This window comes from Archocentrus centrarchus, chromosome 7 (genome assembly GCF_007364275.1).
Source record: "Archocentrus centrarchus isolate MPI-CPG fArcCen1 chromosome 7, fArcCen1, whole genome shotgun sequence".
Lineage (NCBI taxonomy): Eukaryota > Metazoa > Chordata > Actinopteri > Cichliformes > Cichlidae > Archocentrus > Archocentrus centrarchus.
In genome coordinates, this window is record NC_044352.1 from 10,425,706 (window position 1) to 10,441,398 (window position 15,693).

At 42.8% G+C, this 15,693-nt stretch overlaps 2 protein-coding genes across 7 annotated transcripts; one reads left to right on the forward strand and one right to left on the reverse strand.

Moving 5' to 3' along the window:
• The first annotated feature begins 255 nt into the window (after positions 1–255).
• Positions 256–10,479, forward strand: LOC115782956 (semaphorin-3F-like). Of its 4 annotated transcripts, none has more exons than XM_030733509.1 (19): positions 256–718; positions 2,282–2,380; positions 2,488–2,624; positions 5,526–5,686; positions 5,809–5,871; positions 5,970–6,089; positions 6,287–6,380; positions 6,489–6,608; positions 6,729–6,874; positions 6,981–7,095; positions 7,188–7,257; positions 7,432–7,576; positions 7,708–7,930; positions 8,042–8,130; positions 8,229–8,270; positions 8,370–8,527; positions 8,613–8,680; positions 8,774–8,901; positions 9,039–10,479. In XM_030733509.1, the coding sequence occupies exons 1-19, from the start codon at positions 501–503 to the stop codon at positions 9,414–9,416; spliced, it is 2,574 nt and encodes an 857-aa protein (XP_030589369.1). In that variant the 5' UTR covers positions 256–500; the 3' UTR covers positions 9,417–10,479. The 4 variants fall into 4 exon arrangements, with proteins under 4 accessions (XP_030589369.1, XP_030589370.1, XP_030589371.1 ...); XM_030733510.1 differs by having other exon boundaries at positions 8,777–8,901; XM_030733512.1 differs by having other exon boundaries at positions 581–718; positions 2,287–2,380; positions 9,039–9,416.
• A 45-nt stretch (positions 10,480–10,524) lies between these two features.
• On the reverse strand, positions 10,525–15,637 carry wasb (WASP actin nucleation promoting factor b). 3 transcript variants are annotated; one of them, XM_030733515.1, is made up of 11 exons: positions 15,344–15,637; positions 14,437–14,577; positions 14,231–14,317; positions 13,966–14,062; positions 13,623–13,652; positions 13,489–13,524; positions 13,184–13,385; positions 12,850–13,028; positions 12,150–12,754; positions 11,901–12,012; positions 10,525–10,732 (listed from the first exon to the last, which is right to left on the reverse strand). In XM_030733515.1, exons 1-11 carry the CDS (start codon positions 15,443–15,445, stop codon positions 10,674–10,676), a joined length of 1,650 nt encoding a protein of 549 aa, XP_030589375.1. In that variant the 5' UTR covers positions 15,446–15,637; the 3' UTR covers positions 10,525–10,673. The 3 variants fall into 3 exon arrangements, with proteins under 3 accessions (XP_030589375.1, XP_030589374.1, XP_030589376.1); XM_030733514.1 differs by having other exon boundaries at positions 13,184–13,388; XM_030733516.1 differs by having other exon boundaries at positions 13,184–13,388; positions 15,351–15,486.
• Positions 15,638–15,693: the final 56 nt, after the last annotated feature.

Sequence of the window (15,693 nt, forward strand, 5' to 3'; positions counted from 1 at the left end):
CTGTGGCCCTGTTGGTGCCACAGTAAAAAAAAGAAAAAGAAATAAATGAAAACATATAACAGTAATTTCCATTAAATATGCCGCTTATAAAACAATTGGACTTATATATATTTATATATATATATATTAGTTGCAGTTTATAGCAGAATGGAGCAGTGCGTTTGACTCACCAGCAGAGACAGGGTTAATCATACCCATATGGTGTACCAAGAGGTTTGGTCCAATGCTGCTGTGGGCCAACAGGAGAGCGAAGGCTGGGTGGGGAAAGAACAGAAGGGAGAGGACAGCAGGGCACACACTCTCCCAACACCTGCACCTGGTCCCTTGAATCTCAGTCACCTCCAAAACTCACTTTAACGGATCAGCGGACCAACATCTTGATCACATCACGGTGATGGTTGTTGCCATCCAGGTTTAAACTTTTTTGGAAAGAGTGGAAAAGGCGTTAAGGGATTAGTTGTTTTTGCCCCCACCTTCTTCTTCTTCTTTTTAAATGTTGAATGAATGCCTTTGGTCAATGGCGGCTTATTAGCCTTCGGTTTTTCCTCAGAAGAGGAATTAGCAAAACCTATCGGATTGTTTTATGCCTGCGCAGAGCCGCTGACAGAGATTTTCCAGCTCGGCTCCGAGGCGCAAAACGCGAGGAGTGCAGCGGTAACATCCCGCAAGTTTGGGATTTGAGAGGCACGGCGGCTTTCGCGAAAGCACGGTATCAAAGGTAGGTCATTTAACTTCTCTCCGGTTTAACTTTTAACTCGGGCTTGGTTACTCTGTAGCGCGGTCTGGATGGTAGATGGCTGAAGTGCACACATTTGTAGCCCACGGCTCCTATTTCTGGATGTTGAGTTCACAGGTAAGCGCGCACTCCTCCTGAAAAAAGAACAAGGTTACAGAAATCCTGTAATTATTTTTTTTTTCTTTAAAGGGAAACCGTATAATAACACAGCAGAACTTTAATTTCTACTACTGATCCCACCCAAGCACAGAAAACCAGCTTTAAGTGCCGTCACTTGTACAAATACCACGAAATCAGGCCATCTCGAACATGTAGTCCCTAAGGCTCAGTATGATGGTTTAATAACACCCACTAAATGTGTTTTAAGGATTTTTAAAAAAAGGTATTTTAAGAAGACCTACCCTTTAATTATTTTTCACCTAAATCTAAACATTGGTAGGTAAAGTGTAGTCTTCAGACTAGACATTATTATATGTATTCATATTAGGACCTAACCATGTCTGTGTTGTTCATGTAGTAATGTATTCAAATAATAATTATTATTAATTATTAGTATTAGCTGATTATTAGCATTTTGTTGGTGATGTTTTACTGATAAAGTCATAATGTTACAGTGCTGATTTTTTTAAAAGCGTATTCACACCTCTGTATTTTTAATAAAAGACTCCACCACACTTCAAACATCTCATGATACATGATGTGTTATTAACAAGTGATATACAATGTTTGATAAATCAAACAGAAATCATGAGCAGATATGGTAACTGTGAATATGCCAAGAAGGCTGTGAGATGTTCTCAGTATCTTCTGTTTTAAATTTCTAAATTTCATTTCAGTTTCATCAGCTTTTTTTATGGGAGCATATTTTTTGTATTATGTGTGACACATATTGTGAAAAACTGTAACTCTTTAGTGAAATCACACCCCATTTCTGACCATGAATAACTCATTTCCAGGCTTGTACCATGTGCACTAGAGGCCTTGGCTACACGGATGTCATAAAGGAAAGAAAAAGCCCGTGGGATAGGTTATAGCCCGAGCAAAGCACACCTTCAGGGAGACAATTTAATGGATGTTATGGACTCAGCTTTTAGTATCCATAATTTATATGGGATCCTCTCAAACCAAAGTGCAGATGCATAATGAATGCCGGAGTTAAGGTCTAACAGTTAGGCTACGTTTCAACACCCCTAAACTGTCAGAAATTGTTTCAGCGAGGACTACCTGTTTCTTTGAACTGTCATATATTTCACTTCTCAGCTTCTGAAAGTACACTGACGTGCTTTGTTGAAAAGACTGAGGGAAAGCCAGAGGGACTCATTGATGGGCATCTTCATCAGCTTTTTGATACAGTTTTCTTAGAGAAAACTGGGCAAAATTTATGCAAAACAAACTGCAATGTGTACAAGATGAAGACGTTAATCCTTTTTTTTTTTTTCACTTTTTACAAGTGACTGTTTGCTTGCAAGTATTATTATACAGTCTTGACACATACCTCACTAGTCTTACACTTTAAATAAATAATAGGCCTGTCATATTTTCCAGTGCAGGTGCGAAGATTTGGACGTTGTTCTCTCCTGCCAAACGAGACGTCTTGTCTTGGAAGGCTGCAGGCCAAACTTCTGATCAGAGAGATCAGAGAAAGTGAGAGAGACTAGCTTGCCTGTCCTCCCTTCCTTCTTTTTCTGTCTTCCATTTCTCATGGGGCACTCTATAATAATAGTTCATTCGTCTTTCTTCTTTTCGTCCAGATTTAGATCTCTGTGGGCTACCTGCATGACTGTTACCATGACAGCATCTGGAGCCCAGCTCCTCCTTTTGGCCCTCTGTGTTTGCAGAGGCTTGGGCCTGCAGCAGTCTGCTCCTCGGGTTCGCCTCTCCTTTAAAGGTGAGTTCATACAGATTAACTAAAACTCCTCTGACAGCAGGGATTATCATAATAGTTTCTGGTACTTTTTTGGGTTCTCCCACATAGCCATTCGCTCATGCCAAGACTCAGGCATACACCCACGCACTCATCCGAACCAGCGGTTATGTTTCCTTTTTATGCATATGTAAACGTATTTCCTGCCACACTTGAAAACAAAAGGTGGATATTACGTGTGGTTACTGGTAGTGCCCTTCAACAGTTTCTCCCCACACCCTAAGACCCACACGCACTACAGTTTGACCTGTCAGTTCTTCTTTGTTTTTGATGTCTGACAGTCTGACACAAGAAGGAAACAGCTGAAATTTGATCACGAGTGTAAAATGACCTTTTAGAAAGGCAGCGAAGATTTGAGATGGGGCAGATAGTGTTTTCTTTGAAGCCTCTTTTTGTAGGCGTTTGGGATTTTCCCGTGTTGTCTGTTCCCTGTCCTTATTAACTGTAATGGTAGAGATTCGTGTTACAAATATGTGGAAGACACCTTTGATCCAAACAATGTTGGATGATTACAGGTATTTTCTGCATCCCTATCATGTTGTCACTTTGACTCGCAGACAGGCACACAAACGCACATGTGCGCATCACACCTGAGGTTTGTGTGTAAGTGAGAATTAGAGGCGTGAATGAGATTTATAATGTTCCCGAGCACTTTCATGTGGAGTTGAGTCAGGACCTTCTGTTTGCAGGTCAGGTCTAGGCAGTGCTAGCATGCTTGGGTCCTTATGTTCTTCCAGTGCAGCGATTTAATGGGAAACATTTATGATTTGGTTCAGTTTCAAGAAAAGCCACCTGAGGCAAATTAGAGGTGAACTAATCACGAGATTTGTGTTTTATAGCAGCTGGATTCTGCACGCTGTGCTGTTTTGAATTCAGCTGATTTTGTAACGCCGAAAACATGCTGTTGACAGCTCTTGCGTACAGAGACAGTTTCCACTTGGGGGGCTTGAGCGAGTAATTGCTGTGCATTTTTGCATGACCTTTAACACTAATCCCCTTTCGGTAAACAGCTTATACATACCAGTGAGTTTTTTGCGGCAGACTGAACAAAGTAGAAGTCTTACCGATTGCACAAGCTTGGTCTTGAACTTGATCGTGTTCCTCTCAGAAAAAGGAATTCACATCTGCGCAAAGCTGCCCCTGACAATTTCACATTCAGGAGGACGTTTGTAGGAGCTGAAAGGTGAATGCTAGATTGTTCGTAAGAGCGCGTTCACAGACTTAAGTCACCCTTCCCCCTAATGCCAAACAAAAAAGAAAAAAAAAAGTTGGATTTACTCTGCGACTCTTTTCTGAGACTCCAAGGATTTATTGTTCATTGTTTGTGACAGCGAGTCTCTTTGTTCCCTGAGGCGCCTGTGGAGGAGGTTTGGAGGAGGCTGGAGGACATGTGACTCTTATGAACAAATGAGCCGGGCTGAGTGACACTGGGGGTACAGGAGGCCTGCGGAGGAACGGGGCACTACATTGATTTCCCTGCTGCTGGGAAATTGTGTCAGTCACACACACTTAAATGCAAATGACTGTAAAATGGTTGATAGAATTAGTCAGCATTGCTAGAGAGCAAAATGTGCAGTGTAACCGAAGCCATGTTTTAGAATCTTACGCCCTCGCAGTGCTGTCAGCAGTTAGTTTATACTAGAGAGACGTCTGGGACTACAGTAAATGGCAGTAGTCATTAGTACCTTAGTGACGATATGTTGTCAAGTTGTAACGGGAGCTCATAGTTGCCCAGCTGTGGTTTCGTACTTGAATTGTGTGTCCTTCCCAGTGTTTCCCTATCAGTGTCAGAATGTTGTCAGGGGGTAAGTGTTTGCTGAATGTTTACCAGATGATGGCAGTACATTGTTTGCTATTTTCGGAGAATGGAGACATGTATAGGGGTGTGGTGTTTCTACATTTAGCCTGTTCAGTGAATCCACTATGACCCAGTGGTGGAGCTTGTCCAGAAGCTTGTTATCCTGTGTTTACCTCTTGGGAACAGGACCGGACCTCATCCCACCTCTGACACTCCATCCCGTGTTGTCCGGAGATCCGATTGCATAGCTTATTTTTGTGGCACCTTGACTGCATCCTGTTAACACTGGCCTCAAAAGGAAAATGGAAGGCTCTTTGATGTAAATAGAGATTGCGCTTCCTCTTGATTCCCCGTAAGCCCACTTCTGAGGGTCTCTGTGAACATTTGTCAATATATAAGCCTGCTGTCTTTACCATGCCTACGCCATGTCCCAGGGTGCGCATATGGTGGTCAATATTTTGCACATGCCACAGATGTATGAGTGAGTGTTGCCTTTTATGTGTTTAAACTAGTGGTTGGACGGAAGAATGGAAACTTTCAGAAGGAGAGTCCTCCACAGTGGAGTCCGCTTGTCTTGCAGCAGATGAAAATAGCCTAATCAGGCTTTTCAGGAGAAAAAAAAAGGGGAGCGGGGGACATTTTTCACTGCGTGTCTTAACAGGTTACGCTCTGCTGAACACAAATTTGATCTAAAGAATTAGCTGTGAGTTCCACTGACCGTGTTTCCTAAGGGACCCGCTTTTTGGTCTAACTCTACAGGGCATGCAGTGCCTTAAACTCAATCAGACAGCCAGGGCTCATAAAATATTGAGATCTTAAAAGCGAAAATGTTTCTTAAAATGCTCTAAGTTGAGTTATATTTAATCAGTGACACACATTTCCCTGCGTAGAAGTGAGAAGTGTGTTGTTAAAGGGACCGTAAGTTCATCCAAGTCTGTAATGAAACATGGTAAAAGCATAAAAGGACTAATATGGCTAGATTTTCTCCTCGTGATGCTAGTTTTTCCAAGTGGTGGAGTTGTAATTTTTTATTTTTTTTTAACAAACTCGCAACACTTTCCAAACAGAACTCATGGACACGAGAGCAGCACGACCCTTCAGCTTCACCTTCAACACCAGCGATTACCGTATACTTTTGATGGATCAGGACCAGGGCCGTCTGTACTTGGGCAGCCGGGAGTACCTGGTGGCTCTGGACATGCACAATGTTAACAAGGAGCCACTTATAGTGCGTACAAATTCCTTGCTTCTTAAATCCAGTCTGCTATTTGGTATGTGGTATTTAGTCTTGAAGTACAATGATCCTTAATAATTCACCATTTGGGGGTATTTATGCTTTTGGAAAAACAGATCCACTGGCCAGCATCTGCTAAGAGAAAGGGAGAATGTCAGATGACAGGAAAAGGAAGACAGGTAGGATCATGTATTACATCCTGTTCTTTCAAAATTCGGAGGCTCCTGCTTTCAAGATACAGTGTTTGAATTCCATTTATCTTACTCTCCTTTGTCAGGGTGAATGTGCCAACTTTGTGCGGTTGATAGAGCCGTGGAACCGCACCCACCTCTATACTTGTGGAACGGGAGCGTACCAACCCATCTGCACATTCATCAACAGAGGCTGGAGGGCAGAGGTGAACAAGACATTTACGGTTCCCCGCAAGGGATTTACAGCAAAACACCTCCAGCTGTAGGCCCGGAAATCTTTGTCCTGCTAAATATTTCACGGCTATAAACTGGGACGCTGATTTGTTTATGATTTCCCATGCTCCCTTGTGATGTCTTAGCGGTCTATTTTCATGCATACTGACTGTATAATCTGCCTCTGCAGGACTACCTGTTTAGGCTGGTCCCTGGGTATGTGGATTCAGGGAAGGGAAAATGTTCCTATGATCCCAAACAGGAGAATGTTGGAGTTTTGATCAGTAAGACCTGCTTGATTTATAGCCAGTAAAAAAAAAAAAAAAAAATCTTCTCAAACTCCTTAAGCTACTGTTTCACCACTCTGTTCTCTTACTGTCCCACCTGTGCAGATGGTAATCTATATGCAGGGGTACATATCGACTTCATGAGCACAGATGCTGCTCTGTTTAGGACCATGGGAGGAAGAACAGCAATCAGGACAGAGCAGTATGACTCCAGATGGCTCAACGGTGAGTAAGTGTGGGTCTGAGGAGGTAAATATTGCTGATTACAGGTTATTGCTGCTCTCATTTTTTTTTGACAACCACTTGTCTCAATCCTCTCTCTGCTTATCTGTTTTTATCCTCCAGAGCCTGTGTTTATTCGGATCCAGCAGATCCCTGACAGTGCAGAAAAGAACGACGACAAACTGTACTTCTTTTTCCGTGAGAAGAGTCTAGACTCCAGCGGTGGGGCGAGTCCCACTGTTTTAGCCAGAGTGGGAAGAGTGTGTCTGGTAAGCCAAACCGTACTGCACAAATAGTGAAACTGTACGCAGCTCACCTTTTAACGTGAAATGCGTTGCACATACTCAATCGGGACCTGATTTCTTTCCTGTCTAGAATGACGAAGGAGGACAGAAGTCCCTGGTGAACCGCTGGACGACGTTCCTGAAGGCTCGTCTCATCTGTTCGGTGATAGGAGACGACGGAGTGGAGACACGATTTGACGAACTACGTAAAGTCATAATAAAATAAGCACCGTTTTTAAACTATTTGCTTTTTAAATTGACTATAGTGCGATTGATCTGCATGTCAATCTTTTATCAGGGGATGTATTTATACAGCCAACTCAGGATGAACGAAACCCCATGGTGTATGCTCTCTTCACCACAGCAGGGTGAGTCATTTTTGGAGGCTCGGTCAATAAATGCACACCTCACCCAACCTCATTAACTCTGCTAGTTTTTATTTTCATACATTTTTGTGGTCAGTTCAAACCTTAATTTCATGGGTTGGGTGCAAGCTATCTCCTACCGCTACTTATTACCTTAATTGTCTGTTTGTGCTCAAGCTCTGTGTTCAAGGGATCAGCAGTCTGTGTGTACTCAATGGCTGATATCCGCAATGTATTCAATGGACCGTTTGCCCACAAACATGGCCATAATTACCAATGGACAGAGTACACTGGCAAGATTCCCTACCCACGGCCTGGAACAGTAGGTTTCTTTCATGTAATCTCCAAAATGATGCAATTGGATAAAACCCAGGCACTAAAATCTAAACCAGCAAAAAAGGAAGTTGCCAGATGATACACACAAAATTCCCCTTCCTTTTTCTTTCCGTCTAGTGTCCAGGAGGAACCTTCACTCCTGGTATCCAATCCTCAAAGAACTTTTCAGATGAGGCTGTGAATTTCATCAGAGCCCATCCCCTCATGTTTCATTCAGTTTATCCAATCCATCGGCGCCCCCTGGTGGTGAGAACCGGTGTGGACTATAGGTACACTTCCCTGGTGGTGGACCAGGTGGACGCTGTTGATGGGCGCTATGAGGTGCTCTTCCTGGGGACAGGTGAGATAACTGCAGGGATGATTGCACACATTTGGTTGAAGGTTTTTTTTTTTGTTTTGTTTTGTTTTTCAAGAAAATACTGGTTTTGAACATAATTCATCTCCCATCTAGATCGAGGCACTGTGCAAAAAGTAATAGTTTTGCCTAAGGACCCGACCACCATGGAGGAATTAACACTAGAGGAAGTGGAGGTTTTTCGGGTATGTCTAAACATGTGGTCCTAAGATAAGTGGAGTCAAAGATAAGCAGGTTTTTTTTTTATTTTATTTTTTACATTTTTCTCTTTATAAATTTATAGACCAGAGCACCAGTCAAGACAATGAAGATATCGTCTAAAAGAGTAAGACAGCTTTAACTGGGTCATATACATTTCTCTGCATGTGTTGAAGCCAATTCTCCACAGTCACTGAAAAGTTTGTTTTGTTTGTGTCCCCCGCAGCAACAGCTGTACGTGTCATCAGACGCAGGGCTGACCCAAGTGTCGCTGCACCGCTGTGGTGTATATGGCAGGGCCTGCTCCGACTGCTGTCTGGCCCGGGACCCCTACTGTGCCTGGGATGGAGAGAGTTGCTCTGCTTTCACCCCATCAACCAAAAGGTGAGGGGCATTTCATAACTTTCTATACTATAAAGTTAGGATGTGGCGATACAACTTCAAATTTCAACTCTGAATTTTGCCGCAGGAGAAGCAGAAGGCAGGACGTTAAACACGGCGATCCACTGAGACAATGCAGAGGCTTTAACGCCAAAGGTGGGGCAGTTGTGTGCTTTTAAAATGATGAAAACTTCGAAATGTTGCTGTTTTCTTTTCTTTAAACTATCTTTTCTCTTTCTGCATGTCCAGTAGAGAAACGTCTGAGAGAGACCGTGCAGTTTGGAGTAGAGGGCAGCAGTACCTTCTTGGAGTGTCAGCCTCGCTCTCCCCAGGCCACAGTCAAGTGGCTCTTCCAGAGAGAAGGAAAGAGGAAAGTGGTAAGGAAGAGCAATCTTTTTATTTTTCGAAATGCAAAAGGAATCGCGTCACTTTTTGGTAACTATCTTTATTGCTTTTTTTTGGCGTAATTGCTTTCGTTGCTGACAGTTAGATTTATGTATATTTTTTCCTGCAGCTCAACCGTGCCGCAGGAGTTCTTAAGACCAACCATGGCATCCTTTTGAAGTCTCTCAACCAAACAGACGCAGGGCTGTACCACTGCCTTGCCACTGAAAACAACTTTAAACACACAGTTGCCCGCGTGGCGTTGCGCATCCTCGATCGAGACATCGTTTTAGCCCTTACCGCTCAAGACGAGGAGGAAGAGCCAAAAACTCGCCAAGCGCGGCCATACCTGCAGTCCTCCCTCGCCTCCACACCTTTCCCACCTGAGATCAGACTGATTAACCAGTACTGCCAGTCCTACTGGGAACAAATCAGTCCCAAACAGCAGCAGCAGCGGAAGCGCACCAGCCGCAGGCACACAGAAAGCCAGGACCAAGGGCTCGGCTAGAAGTCGGGACCAACGCTGTCCGGCAGTGGCCTGTCTGGACTTTATGGTGGACTTTCAGTTGACACATCTTTGGATGTCACTTCCATTCATTAGGCAGGTGATACTGTCATTCTGTCCTTAATGTGTATTGGTGGTTTTGCAAGTGCCAGCCCAGTAAATACATATGAAATATATTTTACACTACTGATGACCACATTCTAAGTAATAGCATACATTTCTAGTCTTCAAAACACCATGCAACTGTACTGTAATGTGGTGAAAAATAACAGACTGCACATTGGGGTCGATCACATATTTCACACAAACTTGGTGTTGTTTTGGACAAAGGCTGACTGTGATGTAAAGTATATGTAAGATATAGTTAATGGGCTCCAACATGCAAAAACACAGGTATGGTCTCTTTTAAGTATCTTGAAACAGAAATGTAATATATTGATTGTGAATATAATATATAAGGTCATGATACAGTCATTGGATTACTAGTGTATGACAGTGATATAAATGCATATTTTGCATGTGTACTGTTGTTGTTTGTTGCAAGTTGTACATTTTACTGTTCTGTTTCCTGGTGTGTTATGATGTTTGTAAGGTGTAATGTGTTCTCTTAAGCTAATTCCATTGGATTTTGTCATACAATGACTCCCTTACTGTCCTGTGCTTTAGTGACCTACAGTATGTGAGTGTTAAGGCTATGTATAGCGTACAGTGTTCTTCCAGTTATGCACTTTGTAGGTGGTGGTATTTGAGGGAATTGGGGATTTTTGCACAGACATTTGAAAATATGATACAGGAACCTACTTTTTTATGTATAGTATGTTATAAAAATGGGAATGAAACTGGCTCAGATTTAGCATTGTTTGTTGGAGTTCTGTCACAAGCTATATTCACAGATTTTTTTTTTCTCCCTAAATGGCTCCTTAAGCATATTTTCCACTCAGAGCCACTTTTCACCTTCATAGTGAGAGACATAGTGCTATATGTTGTGATGCTGATGAATCCTACACTGGAAGTGTTAGAAAAAAAATGTAAGCATTTCAGAATTCTCATAAATTTGTTCTTTTAAGTCTTTCATATTGAAATATTTATTTATTTCTTTATGAATCTCCTGCAAACAGTCGTTATCACACAAGCGATACTCTTGTTGATGAACCTGTAACAAATCCTTTCATGTAACAGTGTTGACAGTGTAACAGTTCATAGGTTTAACACAAACATCACAGCTCAAGTTTAAAATTCACAAAGACAAGAACGGCTACATCAGTCGTCCCACTCGTCGTCATCATCGTCTTCATCCCCGCCGTCATCTTCACTTTCATCTGAAAGACAGAACAAATGTAAAGACTTTGTAGCTCACTAGCCATTTTATTAGGTACACCTTGCTAGCACTGGGCTGGGCTCCCTTTTACCTTCAGAACTGCCCTAATTCATTCAACAAGTTGCTGGAAACATTCCTTAGAGATTTTGATCCATACTGACATGATATCACACAGCTTCACACCCATGATGCGAATCTCCTGTTCCATCACATCACAAAGGTGCTCTGCTGGATTGAGATCTGGTGACTGTGAATGTTGTCATATTCGAGAAAACAGTTTGAAATGATTTGAGCTTTCTGGCATGGCCCGCTATCCTGCTGGAAGCAGCCATTAGAAGATGGGTACACTGTGGTCATAAAGGGATGGGCATGGTCAACAACAATACTTAGGTAGGCTATGGTGTTTAAATGATGCTCCACTAGTAAAAAGGAGTCCAAAGTGTACCAAGATAAAATGTCCCCCCACCCCAGCAGCAACCTGAACTGATGATTTAAGGCAGGATGGGTTCGTGCTTTCATGTGGTTACACCAAATTCTGACCCTACCATCCAAATGTCACAGCAGAAATAGAGACCCACCAATCCAGGCCATGCTTTTCCAATCTTCCATTGCCCAGTTTTGGTGAGCCCATGTGAATTGTATCCTCAGTTTCCTGTTTCTAACTGACAGGAGTGGCACCTGGTGTGGTTTTCTGCTCCAACGCTGGACGTGATGTGTGTTCAGAGACGCTGGCCAATCTACATACCTTGGTTGTAATGAGTGGTTATTTGAGTTGCTGTCGCCTTCCTATCAGCACAAAGCAGTCTGCCGTTCTCCTCTAACCTCTGGCATCAACAAGACAGTTTTGACCAGGGGACTGCCACTGCTATCCAGCAGTTCGCTTTTTCAGACCATTGTCTGTAAACCCTACAGATGGTTGTGTGGATCAGCAGTTTAGGAAATACTCAGAGCAGCCTGTCTGGCACCAACAACCATGCCATATTCACAGTCACCTTTCTGATACTCGGTTTGAACTCAGTAAGTCTGCTTGCGCATGTCTACATGCCTAAATGCACTGACTTCCTGGCATGTGATTGGCTGATTAGATATTTGTGTTAATGAGCAGTTGAACAGGTGTACCTAATAAAGTGATCAGTGTGTATGTTTTAAGATGTAAATTTAATATTTACCAGAGGAATGAATGACTTTGCTCCTCTTCTGCATGACCATCATGAGAGCACCAACGATGCCTTCACCTGACTCAGTTGGTGCAGACGGAGGTGGATCAGGGTTTTCTGTTACCTGAAACACAAAGCAGAACAAAATGTAAACATCAACATGCTCTACAAATGTCTAAACTTGTGTTGCAGCATGAAAATCAAAATGTGTGACTTATGTAACATTTATGAAATGTTCTTGAGAAAGCCGAGTTTCTTTACATTTCTGAGCTTCTTCCCGAGTCGGATCTGATCCAGCAGAGCTCCTCTGCTGTCTCCGCCGCCAGTGGAAGCGGGAGCAGCTACTGGTGCTGGGGAACCAGAAATAGGAGGAGGAGGAGGGAAATTTGAAGGAACAGAGGTTTGGGGAGGAGGTGGTGGAGGTGGTGGAGGGGGAGGTGGTGGGCCTCCTCCTCCTCCTCCTCCTCCTCCTCCTCCTCCTCCACCACCCCCTCTGCTGGGTGTAGATGGGACAGGAGGAGGTGGAAAACCTGCAGAGCGCTGTTGGCTTGATGGCGGTGGGGGAGGAGGAGCATGGGAAGACATAAGAGGTGGGGCATGAGGAGACCTTGAAGATGGAGGAGGTGGAGCATGTGATGGTGGGGGTGGCGGAGGGCCACTTCGGCTTCCTGGAGGAGGCGGTGGTAAAGCTCCACGAGATGGAGGAGGCTGAGGGGGTGGGGTTCCTCGTTGTGAATGACCTGGGACTGGAGGCAGGGGGCCAGAGCGACCTCGTTGGGGTGGAGGGGCTGGAGCAGAGGGGCTAGACCCTGGCAGAGGAGGGAGGGGCCCCTGTCTGCCAGGTGGAGGAGGAGGAGGTCCAGCAGCTACAATTCAGTGCAACAAGGTATAAACATATATTACAATTCAGCCATGCATTACCCTGTAGGGAGCAGTGAAATGGTTAAATTGTGGGTCTAACCTGATCTGTTCACCTCCCTTTTGACCGCCTCCATCCCTCCTGACTGTTCAATAACATTATAGATGAGCTGAGAGGTTTTTTCATCCCTCATTTCAGCTTCACTAATGCCAGCTTGGGACAGCAGCTTCATCAGGTCGGGGTCCAGATTGTTAGGGTCCCATCCGACATGACTTACATGCCTGACATGAAGGAAAGCAGAAGGCAACTGTATAATGATGTTAAATTCTAACAAAAATTATGACAAAAAAATTATATATATATATATATATATATATATATATATATATATATAACCAGACTTCATTGCATGATTTTCAGTGACTCATACACTCACTTAAATCCACTTGGTGCTCCTATGTCTGCTTTGGAGAGTTTGGGGCCCTTTTTCCCTTTTTCTTTCTTCTTGCTCTTCTTTCCTTTGCTTGTCACAGCTGAGGAAGCAGCAGGTGTAGGCACCGAGCGATAACGTGAAGACTGGATATCTGGGTTTTGGATGTCCACTGTGGCCATGTGAAAAGAACTGGGGCTAGTAGGTCCTGCTTTTGAAAGACATGCAGGTTAGCTCACCGGTTATGGTCTTAGTATATTTTATTTTAGGCATCAGCAGTAAAAGGTACAGCAAGGAGAGTAGTTACACACCCTTTTCAGGTGGGATTGGAGGCAGGGAACCTCTTTCTACAGTAAAAGAAAACAGAAAATTATATTTATATTTAGCACCAAATATTGGCACGTTTACATGGCACACTGCTGCTCTAAAGCTTTTGCTGTCTTACCACTAGTCTGCGGGGGGCGCTGTTTCTTGTCTGTGAGAGAGGCGAGAGAAACCATTTTGCATCAACATGACACAGAACCGTTAAAATCAACGAGTTGCTGTTGCTCATATATAGTAATGTTATATTTTTTCTTAGAGTGCTAGATTCAGCTAATTGATAAAAAAAAACTTCCTTATTTAATGTGATTTTAATTATTTTTTCCACAGTGCAAATGCATTGTGACTGCATGGCAACCATATTATTTTATATATATATAAAATAATATTATTTATATATATATATATATATTTATATATATATATATATATATATATATATAAAAATAAAAATAACACTCGCTGACCTTGCCGTGTGTTCCTTTGGTTGATTTTTTCCTGAACAGCGGTCTGGAAAGCATCTGCTTCCTGCTGGTCAGAGAAGTTCAGTCCAACCTGGCAGTCCTACAGTGTGGAACACATGAACACGGAATCAGATAAAAGAGACTAAAAAACAGGCGGCTACATCAGGATTGATGAAGATTTCTGACGAACAGTGATGACTTTAACAGAAGCGATTGCACAGCATTCATAATGGCGTGTTAAGAAGAGGTCAAAGAAGCGTGTGCTTACATCTGCAGGAAAGGTATGAAAGAAAGGCCTTGGGGCTGAGTAAATGATTTGGTTGTAGAGTTCCTGCTCCCAAACCATTCTCCCCACCTGTGGGAAAAGTTGAAAACATGTCAGTCTTGTGAGATTAGAAACTTTAGCTCATGAGTCCACAGAGGACCTACATCATAGAGCTACATAAAGATTCTTTGCATTGTGTGGGAAGTTACCTTTAAATCAAACATCCGTATGTAATAGGAGCGCTGGGGGTTGTCTTTGACAAAGCAGATCACCCCAGTGTGCTGCAAACTCCACATAGATGGACTGTGAGGTAGAGCCATGAACAGCTGTGCGACTGCGGTGGCTATGGACTGAACACAGTAGACAATGTATACACTTAAAGGAGCTCAGAGCTGATAGGAAACTTTATTACGGCTCATATGTAAATTTGCAGCTCGTGGCAAGAATAAACTTCCTCATCTGTTTTCATTTGTTCAGATAAGAGCTTAAAGTCTTGTGACGCTCCTAATTTTCTAATGCTACCTTCTACATAACTAAAACATATAGCTCACACCAGTCTGGTGCTTTGTTATTATATCTGTGACAAAATTGTAGATAAACACAGCTGTGTTTATCTCAGAAGCCAAAAGCAAATACTGAACAAGGCAACTTCCACTGTAAGCCTAAAGTTGAGCATAGTGACTAATTCTGACAGCAGAGGAAGAATTGGTTCAGCAACCATTTCCTGTTACAGCTACCTCCTTTTTAATGACCTAATGTCAGCAAATGTTTGAATTCACATTAACTTACTTTAGATTTGCTTTAAAAATATAGATTAAAGTATGACAGGTTTTCAAATGGACTGAAAACAGATTTAAAAAAAAAATACAGAAAATAAACTAACAAAAGACAGTTGAGAAAATGATGGTACAACAATGCTGTGTTACAAGTATTACAGTCTTCGACCCACTGTTAATATGCATCAATTAGAATGATGTATGCCGATGTATACCACCTCCTTTCACTTTTAAGGTATTTAAGGTAGACTTTCTTCAAAAAGGATACAAGTCCAAACAGATAAAGCAGAGCAACATTCCGTCAGTGGGCAATCCCCTCCCAGGTCAGCTAAGAACTTACAGCACACCTTCTGCCCAGCAGCTCCTCCAACTTCTCATTCTCCTGTGGGCTCAGCAGATAGCTCTGAATGCTCTCTGTTTTAGTTTTAGATCCACGGCTCATGGTCCTGTGATTAAAAAGTCTGTTTATCTTCAACTACTGTGTGCACAGCATTTGAAAACCTGCCCTTGCAACAGAAAACTCTATAGTTAGCCCTACAGTCAAGGAAGTTTCTCTTCTCTCTTCTGTGCACACATCAACTCAAAGCCGGAAATAGACAACCACATTTTTTCTTCTCTCACTCAGACGCGCAGCACAAACGTGTTACTTCCATTTTCAGAAGGAGGAAGTACATTGTTGTATCTCTCCTC